The 11,708-nt window shown below is 36.5% G+C and overlaps 1 protein-coding gene across 1 annotated transcript; it reads right to left on the bottom strand.

Moving 5' to 3' along the window:
• Positions 1-2,089: 2,089 nt before the first annotated feature.
• Positions 2,090-4,136, bottom strand: LOC116727971 (claudin-4-like). The gene has a single exon (XM_032575678.1). It carries the CDS (start codon positions 3,912-3,914, stop codon positions 3,243-3,245), a length of 672 nt encoding a protein of 223 aa, XP_032431569.1. The 5' UTR covers positions 3,915-4,136; the 3' UTR covers positions 2,090-3,242.
• Positions 4,137-11,708: the final 7,572 nt, after the last annotated feature.

Below are 11,708 nucleotides of genomic sequence, written 5' to 3'. Positions count from 1 at the left end.
AAGGCAATTTAAGCAATACCATGAACACTGTTGTGTTCCACGGCGCACAGCGTCTTCTAAATATAACAGTCGGTTAAGTTTTCATGGATTTCCAAGCGATCCTGACTTACAACAACGATGGCTTGTCAATATTCGTCTCGACAACATCAAGCTAACATCGCATAGCAAAGTTTGCAGCCTTCACTTCCCTCCGGATCAGTTTCATCAGCCTAAAACTCCTGGCGGGAGAAGAATGGTTAAAAAAAAAGGAGCCGTCCCTGTGCTATTTCAATGGAACAACTTCTGTGTTCAGCCTGGAAGAGCCAGTGTATGGGAAAGAGTGATCCGCCTGTGGAATGCACGTATGCAGATCACGATTATTGCTCTGTCCCAGAACCAGCTGGCCTGGACATGGTAATAAATGGAAACCATAAATTAAAAGAAGAAATAAAAGCCCTAACAAGCCAGATCGAAGAACTGAAAATCCATTCTACCTTCAGATTACAAAGGTTCGCAGGGTCTGATAATGACATCCGATTTTACAGGAGGTAAGCATCCACACCGCAACAAACCTTTTTCTTTTTAAAATTTGTGTTACTCGCCCCACCTCTGGTTTCTTAATTAAATATGTCTGAACTCAAAAATACAATAAACAAAAATTATGGGGCTTCTCGTGCTTCCTCATGCTTCGGAAGCAAAAAGCCCGAACCGTAAATCTCCCCGTTACTTGGTCTCTGTTTGACACTAACGACAAAAAACACACATTAAAGCAATAAACTTAAAAATGAATACAAAATAACGTAAGAACATTGTCCGTTAGAAAGAATAAGAATGTTTAGATATTTAAATAGTACAATTGTATTAGTAAAATGTCCGAGAATATTGCCTATTAGCGCAATATGGCGCCCTCCTTTACACTCTCCTTTCAAAGTAAAAGCAGTTAACTTCACACAGTTTTACCCTCTGCATTGAAAAAAGCAAAGTAAATTAAATAATGTAAACTTAACACTACTAGAAGAAGTTTCCATTTCTTTTTTAAAGGATTGCTTCAGCTCTAGTATTTGATAGTGAAGTGATAGGAAGCGGGTTGTCTCGTGATTTATCTCCACTTCGGTTACACATTTTTTATTTCCTTATATGTATGCAGTCAACTTTGCAAAGTAGCAAAAAAAAAAAAAAGCCATTTCAATTACATACTTTCCTATTTGATCAATTTTTTAACCAATAAATTCAGTTTAATGTTTAAATTGGTTAAAAAGTTTCCCATCTATCTTCATCAAGTTGTTGACGTGTAGCATTCACTCCTTCTGGACGAGCATGCAGCAGATAGTGGAAAGTTGCTTGCATTGTGTCGTTAATTTTGCTTCAATCCTTCATTCTGAGAAGATAAAATTTTTATGACGACAAAAAACAGAGAGAAAACTCTAGATTAAAAGTTAAATAATCCAAAATTGTAGAGCAGTAGGAGAATGTTTCAGAGTGAAGGGCCGTTGCTACCCATTTGGGTTCCCCATGCTTTGTGGTACCTGTCATTTAGATCATTTAGATTACACTGCTGTTTAAACCAAATCATTTTTGAATCGGGGCAGATGTAACATGGATTATTTCTCATGTCTTTGTTGCTTTTATATTTCTCATGATTTTTATTTACATGTTAACTTCCAATGTTTTTTTTTTGGTCAACAACAGTAAAAATAATTTTTGTTCAGTCAACGGGGGAACTGGGAGAGATTCCAGTTTTTCTGTTTCATATACGAATACAGCAGCCTAACTCAGGATCTCCTAAGCCACTCTAACTATGAGCTTTAGCAAAAAGGGAAGTTTTAAACACAGCCTTTAATGACTTCCTTAAATTCAACTAGATTGAGAACTGAAAGATTTTCCTCCAGTTCTTCTGTAGAGCCTTCAGGAATCACTATTAAATCTACAAACTGAAAACAAAGTGCTCTGTTTGGGATTAGGAAACAATCAAATCTCTGATAAATGTTACTAGATCATAAACCTGAACATGTGATCATATGAAAAACGTATGAACTTTGTGTTTTTTCCGCATACAATGCATAAAACCCCCATTAAAAACACACCAAAAAGCCTTACCAAGTATTTTTCGTCTAGTTTTTAGTGCACATATGACACAAATCACAATCACTGATAAAAAAGAAAATGTTTCACTGGTAGATTATTTTATTTATAACATGGAGAAATATCTTGTCACACGTGAAATAATCTGTCAGTGAAACTAGTACTTAAAATATTAAAGCATTATTTGCTTGAAATAAGCTCCTCTATCTTGCTGAAAGTTGCATGTAAGTACACTCGAAGTAAAACAAAACTAAGATATTTGCACCAGAAATTAGACCAAAAACACTTAAGATTTTTTTTCCATCTAAGGAAAAACCAAAACGAAAACAAAATTGTAAATCAGAAAGTCGTCTTTACGCGTCATGGTGATGTTGATTTCTGTACGTTTACAGAACAATATTTAAATCTGTAGTTTCTGCTCTCATTTGTCTTTTTGCTTTGACAAAATGAGCTGTTAAATTATGTAAAAAAAATTAACATAAAACAGGCTTCCATGATGTTTCACTGTAAAAAAACTTCATTGCTTTATTTCCTTTAAGTTATTTAAAATCATCATTAGTAGATCTAAATACAAAGTAGTTTCACTTGTATTGACATTTTTCTAAAAGTTTATATATAGAAAAATGAAGGAAAATGTGACAATGTTGAACATAAATTATGTTAAACAAATGTCAAGTACATTAGCTTCAACAATTAAAAGTCACAACACTTGGAAAGTAAAACAGAACTGTAATGGAGATTTAAAAACGTGGAATAAAGCACATCTTAAACCAAAAAGATTTTCACAAGACTTCCCTCACAGTCCTCTCCGCCATTTTGACCTTCTTTCTTTTCATTCGGCTGTGACGCAGCTCCTGTTTCTGGTTTGCAAGTCCATCATAAAATATAAACATGAGCATTTGTTCCAGTTACAATGTAATTACATATGTTCAGCACATTTCCAGTGCAATGAAACACCGTAAGAACAGATATATTTATATAAAATAATTTCTTTTGGAGAAGTTGATATGTAAACAACTATCTTTCTAGAGTATAAAAAACGTGTGAATATTTTTGGTTCCAATTTAAAAAAAGATGAGACCTGTGTTTTTTGATGTGTGATGTTAAACATAAATTTCCGGAAAATGCATAAATAATAGTTGGGATTTTGTCTCAACCCTTTCTTGACTTCTTGGCTCTTTTTAGACATAGTCTCTTCTGGTGTAGGAGCTTTGGGCCGTTGATCTCGGAGCGGCGGAGTACGCTACACGGCTGTGAGGCGCTACGGTGTACCTTAGTGCCTTCTCCTCCTGTGGGGGGCAACTGCAGCAGAGGAGGGCACCGCCGATCAGGAGCAGGGCTGCGGCGGCCCATCCCAGGTACAACGCTGCTCCGATCTCCATCTTCTGCCCAGACGGGACGACTGGATTGTAGAACTCCATAATGATGGTGTGTGCAGACCAGGAAATGGGCACAATCTGCGCCAGGGCCGACACGATGAACGCCACGCCCGAGGACACCATCACCCTGGCTTTGACGGCCTCTTCCTCGATGCAGTTGGTACACTTGGCTCCCACCATGGAGATGAGGAGCGCCACGACACCCAGGATGATGGTGATGATGGTGAGGGCCCTGGCGGCCTGCAGGTCTTGAGGGAGGGCCAGCATAGAGTCGTAGACCTTGCACTGCATCTGGCCGGTGCTCTGAAACACACAACTCATCCACAGACCCTCCCAGTACACCTGAGCGGTGACGATGTTGGCGCCGATGAAGGCAGAGACCCTCCACATGGGCAGAGCGCAGCTGACTATGCTCAGCAGCCAGCCCACCACTGACAGGCCGATGCCAGCCAGCTCAAGTCCAAATGACGGCATTCTTTGCCTTTTTACACGTCCTTTTCAACTCCTGAGGTTAGATTTCTCTTCTTTCCAATCTTCCTCCAAGACTTCTTTTAAAGTCCCACTTTAATCCGTCTTGGTGGCTTTTTGTCCAACAGGTTTGCTTTTTCTCAAAAAATGTCTCCAACTGCTCAACAGAGAAAAGCTTCACGGCAGTCTGTCGGTTCAGACGTTTCCAGAGGAACTTCTGTTTGCTGGGTTATAAATCTATTTTCTTAAGCTGACCTGTTCCTGCTACAGAGGATGACTTCATTGGTCAAACCAAGCCAATCAGGGGCCTTCTGGGCCTTGGCCTCCTTTATCACCTGGGTGTGTTGGTGCTGTTTTTCAGTACTTTCTTAGATGAACCTCCCAATGGTTTAACCTTTTGCCCGTGGTAGCGCTGGGCAGGTCTGTTTTATTGCTGCCTGTAGGTAATAAATGACCAGAGTGAAGCTTTTTATGTGCCTGACGAGAGACATTTAGCAACCGTTTTGGATGCACAAACAATCTTTATAATTTATGTGAATGTTTGACGTGTTGGTATCAGTTAGAAAAGGCAGACAGGAAGGTAAATATTAAATCACATTTAATCATCCTTTGCTGTCTTTCAGCTTTTAATTTGAGTTTGTTGGCTCTATATCACATCTTTATTGCCTTGTCAAGATGTTACAATATTCTCTGGTTAAACCTGCACACGTAGTTAATGGCAAACTACCAGCATCTAAAAATATTTTTTATAGTTTAACTCTGGTTTCTGTGTGCAACATCTATCCTCTTTAACCGTAAAAGGGGAATAAACAGAAAATATCTTTGATAAGGAGGATTTAGATTATGGGCTTAATGACCTGGATTGCTGTTTCACACCCAAACTTTACCATTTAGACCCAAACTTAAACATTGAATTTTAGTTCTATTTTAAATATTTTGACAAATTATGATAATTTCAGGTTTCAATTTGATCCTAATTTGGACCAATCAGCGACAATTTTTCTAATAGAAACATTAATTTGAACCATAAGTTGCTAATGTAGGTAGGAAACCTTCTCATGGTAGGTAAAAAGTGATCTACATTTAATTCAGAACCACATTCAACCCAAATTTGAAACTAAAACACCCTTTGTACCTCTTATTTGTACCCTAAATATAAAAAGGATACAAAATAAAATAACAGGGTCAGGATTTTTGTGCAAGGCTGATGAAAATAAAAATCTCAAGTACTGACAAAGAAGCAAAGTACGGTAAGTGTGCTGAATTGTCTCTGGCATTAAAAACACAAAAATATGAAGATACAAAAGTGTACATCTTTAATATGAAGTCAGAAACTGCTAAACCACTGAGGAACCAATGCACAGAAAAATAACCCCTCTCAATATTTAGGTATAAATTACGAGCGATGTGGTTTTTAAGCTCTAGTGAACATCAGGTTGTTCAAAAATAAAATCCTACCAAGCATTTTTCTAGTGCAACCATCTTAGTATTCTTGAAATAAGACAAAAATGAATAAGTAGCCTTCAAGCAAAGTGTAAGGGATTAATTTAAGTAAATAATTCCTTAATATTGATGAAAAGTACTAGTTCCATTGGCAGATTAACTCAAAACAAGACTTTCCCCCCATTTTAATAAACTGCCAGTTTTTTTTTATTTTAAAGGAGAAATAAAGTGTCTTGCCTGGAAGGACATTTCAAACTTAAGAACTATATTGGCGTAGTTATTTTAGGTCATATTTTCTGGACATGATGCAAGAAAAAAACTTTAGGCCAGAGTATGTTTCAAAAACAAACTACAGGAAATCTAAACTCATACTGTTGTGAAGTATGTAGACCTAAATGACAAAAAAGTATAAAATTCTCAAGCATATTTCCAACAGTTTAGCAGGTATCTGTTTTTATTAAGTTTAGGTGTATACCAATGCTGCGAAAATGCTTTACAGAATAAGAGCTGTTTCTCTCTTTTTTAAAATAAGTTAAATAAATCCACTTGTTATAGAATTTTATGTAAATATGATGAAACCAATCACATTTTAATGCCTGGTGTGATTTGATTTAAATTTATTATACTGACTGTGACAGCTGTCCCGACTGTCACACACAGACGCTATTGGTAATGGTTTTCTGTTTTCCCTTAATATTACTTTATATATTGATTAGTGAGTAGTTTAGATTTTTATCTTTAAATTTGTTTTCATTAGTCTGACTCTTTAGTTAACTATTTGTTGTGCACCCATTTAGTTAACTGTGTCAGTTCTTTGTATATTTTGTTAAATATAACAAATTAATTTCTTTCTTTTGAGTTACCAGTTTCCTCTGGACCTGTTCCTGAAAATCATACAGATGAGCTCCAGCTAATTGGTGTCCATATATGGGTGTCAAACTTCCTCAGCAGGCCGTTCCATTTGTTCACCAGGGGAGGGGGGAATTTGGTCTTTAGTTTAATTTTACCATTTATTTAATGTTTCTTCTTTTGGAAAGTTAGTTAAATTCTGATATTTATTTCATTTATAGATTTAGTAATATTCTGACCAATATTTGTTAGGTTTTTGTGTGTTTAATTACCCCCTAGTGTGTGTTAATGGTCTGATCAGCCACTATTTAAGTTCCCCTCATGTCTTGTTTGTTAGGTCAGTTTGTGCTTGAGTTTGTTCTGTTACCACCTGAGTTGTACTTTGTCTTGACCTCAGTTTGGGCCCAATTTATCATTTTTGGATTTTTTTGTTAATAAATTAAGATTATATTTTGAATTTTCTTCAACGTCTCTCTGGCTGGTTCATGCAAAACCTTCACACTGGCTTTGCCTTATTTAAACATAGCTGCAGATTAATTAACATCTGCTTTGTTTGAATTTCTGCATTCCTTGATACACAGGTCAAACAGTAGGAGTGGCAGCTATCTTCCATTAAGATTTACTTATCAGCTAATAGTATTACAACACTTGAACTCATACACTTTCTTCTGCATGGCTCACATTTCCTTATTAAAAACCCCCAAACATTTTAGTTACCTGTGAGCTTACAGCCTAGTCCCATTGTAAAAACATGATACTTGGTGTCCATTATAAAACTGATTAATTTCAGTGTCATGTGCCGATTTGTGACAAGTTTCGCTGTCTTGTTGCACAACATGAAATAACGCAATAATGCTAACCCAACAAAGTTACATTGCAGTAAAACAATATATTTATTCAGAAGAAGGCGCCATTTTCTGTTTGCTTTTTGGTCTGATATTAAATCATAAAGTAATTTGAGTTAAAGGGATAAAATACATGCAGTATGCATGAAAGCCAATGCATTTAGCCGATTTTAAAACAAGATTAAAACAACCTAAACCTGCCAGTAGTAGGATTTTGGGCGTAACTTGATATATAACATAAATATTAACAAACGCCCTCTGTAATTATGTTTAGTACGTTGCCAGTCAGCCAGTCAAACAAGTGCAACATATTGAACAGGCTGTCAATAAAATGAAAGTAGGTCATTAAAAATAATATTGCACAATCAATTGGTTTCCAACTGCTTTATGTTCAAGCATGCATTAAAAATAACGTTACAGTCTAATTTAAATCACTGAACTACATTTGACTCTTTTCATCAATCGTTCTCTTCTTAAGCTGCTTTTTTATCTTGACTGTAGGTTAGCATTTACGTTGCAGCTCTGTTGATGTAATATTAGTGTGATAATATGCCCACGTGTACAAGATAAAGAAGTGTCAGGTTGTCATTATGCCAACAGGAACGACATTGATAATTTGGACTAAAGTCTAATGACAACCAGTCATGTCGACAAAATCAATAAATCGTCAGTTACATGCATGTATGATTTCTTTATTCTTAGAGGAACAAAGTAAGTCAGAAAACTGCATGTCAGATGATAAACTAATCTTATCTCTAAACAGGTTTACCTTCAACCATTTCCACATAAATTACCACATGATTCTTTGACTGACCCAGTTTCTTTTGCTCCACACAACATCTCACGGTTTCTTAGATGGTCCCAATCTAGTTTTTGGATTTTCCCAAAGCAGCGAATATGACTGTGATACACACATATTACAACATTATTGAATTAAAACTTTGCTATCAGTGCTTTACTTTTTGGGATGATGTGGCGATTGCACACATAATACCACTTTTGGGCTCACTTCTTTTCCTGATTTCACATATAAAAAGAAAATAACTACAGTGAAGTAAATGGCTAAACACAAAGGAAAAGTTGTATACTGTATGCCCTTTAAAATTATAGGATTTTCTGTAGATGAAGTAACATTGATTGTTACACAGTAAGAGAACTCTTCTCATTTCTTTACTTAGCAGTGACAATTTATTCTAGCATTTTTAATGTATCAGGAATGAACTGCATGCTTGTAATGTTAATAGCTGAGCTTGGCAGCCACAGATGTTTGTCAGTCCACTTGGCAGCTTTGTGTTACTTATTAAACCCAGCAGAACACTTTTGTTTTGCGAGGGGGAAAAACATGAAGCACTGCAGACGTGCTTACCCTGACAACCATGTGATCCTCATTACATACATATAAAAAAGAGAACAGCTAAATCATTTAAACTGTGGATGACTGAGCTTTATACTTTTAATATCGGACGTAGAGAAACTCCTGTTAGTTATACTTTACCCAGTTGTACCCAGAACAACTCGAACCAACATTCAGTTTTATACCTCTCTAATGCAGAACAAACTTAAGATCCAGAGAAAACCCTATTAGTTTATAAATTATGGACTACTTACTCTTATTAAACATGGGGAACCAATATTTAGTTTTGTTTGTACCTTTGACCTTTTCCTTTTTGTCTTTTGTTGTTTCCATTTCCTTCTAATTCATGTCAAGCATTTAAACCGCCTTGTTGCTGAAAATGTGCTACATAAATAAAATCACCTTACTGGTTGAGAAATACCGATGCGTTTGATGTAAACTAAAATCCTGATTGGGTAACCTAAAGTTCGTTTGTTCGTGAATACCCTTCATTTCATCCATATTTTATACTGAAACTAAATTTGCTGCTGAGTTTCACTGGGTGGCTTATCTTTATAGCAGCATATGAGTGAGTTTCGGTTAGCACAAAGATTATCCACGTCCTTGTTTGCGTCTTTGTTTCACAAGATTTTTAGATGGTTAGATAGTCCCAAACTCCCAGAACAGTAATACGAAGCAAAGTGTATGAGACGTGTCCGAGTGCAAACTGTATGAATGAACAGCTTATCTATCTGGGAAACTGCCAAGACTGCCAAGAAAAATTCAGATAGAGTGATTAAACATGCAACTGCTGGTAATGCAGTTATCACACTAAACTGAAAACATCCTCAAAGGTGACATATCGGTACACAGTAGGCGGACTGGAGGAGCAGGAAGGACGTGTTGATCAGAAAATCTGGAAATCGACTAAAGAACAGAAGTGTTTGACAAATGTTTGAAGACAAAGTCACTCAGAGGTGTTGTACTTTAATGCTTAAAGAAACGTTTCTTCCGATGTAACATGGTTTTAATTACTAATTTTTGATAATTATTGATTCGGTAAGTAATATATTTCATTAAATTTAGATAAGGGGTAGGATTAAATAAGTGTTCATTAATTAATACTCCTTTTCAAACAGAAAACTGACAAACAAATTATTTTGTCTTGGTTATATTAGCACGTTTTCTCTGTCCTACTGATTGTTTTCTTGTTTTTAAAAACCTGTTTGAAATAAATAAATTAAATAAAATCTGGTGTGGTGAAGACACACCTGCCATTCATTTTCCATGGACATATTTCACCACCATCCCCATTAATCAGTTACTGTAAAAGCCAATTAATGCAATATTAGGAATCAACAGTCTAAAAGGTTATTAATTCCAAATAAAAATAAAAAAGCTATTTTTTAGAATAACGTTTTTAAAAATATCTAGCAATTTTGCTCTGAATTAGCTTTCAATATTAATTTGGCTACATTCCTAATTCTTCAGATTTTACACATTAACATTCTTCCAAAATAAATACACAGAGCATGAATAATAAAGAAGAAAATGGTGAATTAACTCTGCCGTCCTGATGTGATGCTGCTTTCAGCCCCAACTGGACCAAAAAATTACATCTGAATCCATCCTGGTTCCCTTCTTCCTGGTTTTCTCCACCAGTCCTGGTTTTCTCCACCAGTCCTGGTTCTCTCCACCAGTCCTCGTTCCCTCCACCAGTCCTGGTTTTCTCCACCAGTCCTGGTTCCCTCCACCAGTCCTGGTTCCCTCCACCAGTCCTGGTTCTCTCCACCAGTCCTGGTTCTCTCCACCAGTCCTGGTTCCCTCCACCAGTCCTGGTTCCCTCCACCAGTCCTGGTTCTCTCCACCAGTCCTGGTTCTCTCCACCAGTCCTGGTTCCCTCCACCAGTCCTGGTTCCCTCCACCAGTCCTGGTTCTCTCCACCAGTCCTGGTTCTCTCCACCAGTCCTGGTTCTCTCCACCAGTCCTGGTTCCCTCCACCAGTCCTGGTTCTCTCCACCAGTCCTGGTTCTCTCCACCAGTCCTGGTTCCCTCCACCAGTCCTGGTTTTCTCCACCAGTCCTGGTTTTTCTCCACCCATCCTGGTTCCCTCCATTTCTTTACAGTTTACTCACAATCTGTTCGTCTGTTGGAATAAAAATGAATAAAACTGGAAAATCCTAGAAGTTTATCACTGAATGTGGAGATTTGAAACGTAGATTCCTTTGAGATACGACAGAAAAAGGAACAAAGTTAAACATGAGGGACGATGTAAAAGTAGCAGAACTTCAATATATTTTTACTCAAGTAAAAAAGAAGCCATCCAAGAAATTACTGAAGTACAATTTAAAAAAAAGTTTTTGGGAAAAGTACTGAGAAACTGATCAAATTATCAATCATTTAATGTTTAAAAATTACATAATCAGTCAAACCAAATTAGAAAGTTAAGAGGAAATTTGGTATTTTAAAGACAAAAATGACAATAGTTCATATAAGTAACAAAAATAACTAAATCAGGCAAGAAAAACAAAACAAAAAAAACAAACACATTTTTCCAAATCAATTTATTTCATTATAAAACTCATGAAATATTAACAAAAACTGCGGGAGTGTCTTTGTCTGGTGAATTTGTGGATGGAGAATCCAGAAATGTTTCAAGTAAGAGTAGCGATACTTCAATTAGTCAAGTAAAAGTAAAAAGTCAATTCTTTCAAAAGTTGCTCAAGTAAATGTAACTGGTTACTGCCCAGTTATGATTGGGAGCTAAAGCTAATAAAAATCCACGGTAAATTATATTCACTGGTTTGGTTCTCAACCCCACTGTACAGACAGAGATGACAAAGAGAGAAGATGGCGCCTCCTTTTGGTCACAGTGGAGAAAAGCACAAAGACGAGCCAAACAACGAGAGTTCAGTGCTAAAAAGATCAGACATCCCATCCACCATCGCACAAACAGCTCTTTGTTGTTCATCATTCAAAGCAATTTCACTTGCAGTTCAAACTGATTTCCAGTGAAACTCTGTGAACAAAACATTCTTGTAGGTTCATACATCCGTGACACAATCAGCCCTCAGTTTAAACCACAAAACACACACAGAGTCTATCTCAACTTTGACCTCCACCTTAGATCAAACACGCTTTTTTTTCTAGAAAATATTAAAAATAGTCTTTTATGTAATTAAATGACATTATTCCATTCTGTAGGCTCAGAGTTTAATTCTTCAGGCAGAATATTCATGGCTTTGTTTTGGTAACATGAAGAACATGTAGATGTAATGTCAAAGTTACTTTAATGTATACAAAGACTTATAAAACAAAGTCTATCATGAA

The sequence above is a fragment of the Xiphophorus hellerii genome, chromosome 11, assembly GCF_003331165.1.
Source record: "Xiphophorus hellerii strain 12219 chromosome 11, Xiphophorus_hellerii-4.1, whole genome shotgun sequence".
Classification (NCBI taxonomy): Eukaryota; Metazoa; Chordata; class Actinopteri; order Cyprinodontiformes; family Poeciliidae; genus Xiphophorus; species Xiphophorus hellerii.
The sequence above is the reverse complement of the archived record's forward strand: the minus strand, read 5'-3'. Positions and strand labels throughout refer to the sequence as shown.

What these genes read in the sequence shown, in the direction of transcription:
- LOC116727971 (XM_032575678.1), bottom strand. Translation starts at nt 3,914, where the DNA reads ATGCCGTCATTTGGACTTGAGCTGGCTGGCATCGGCCTGTCAGTGGTG.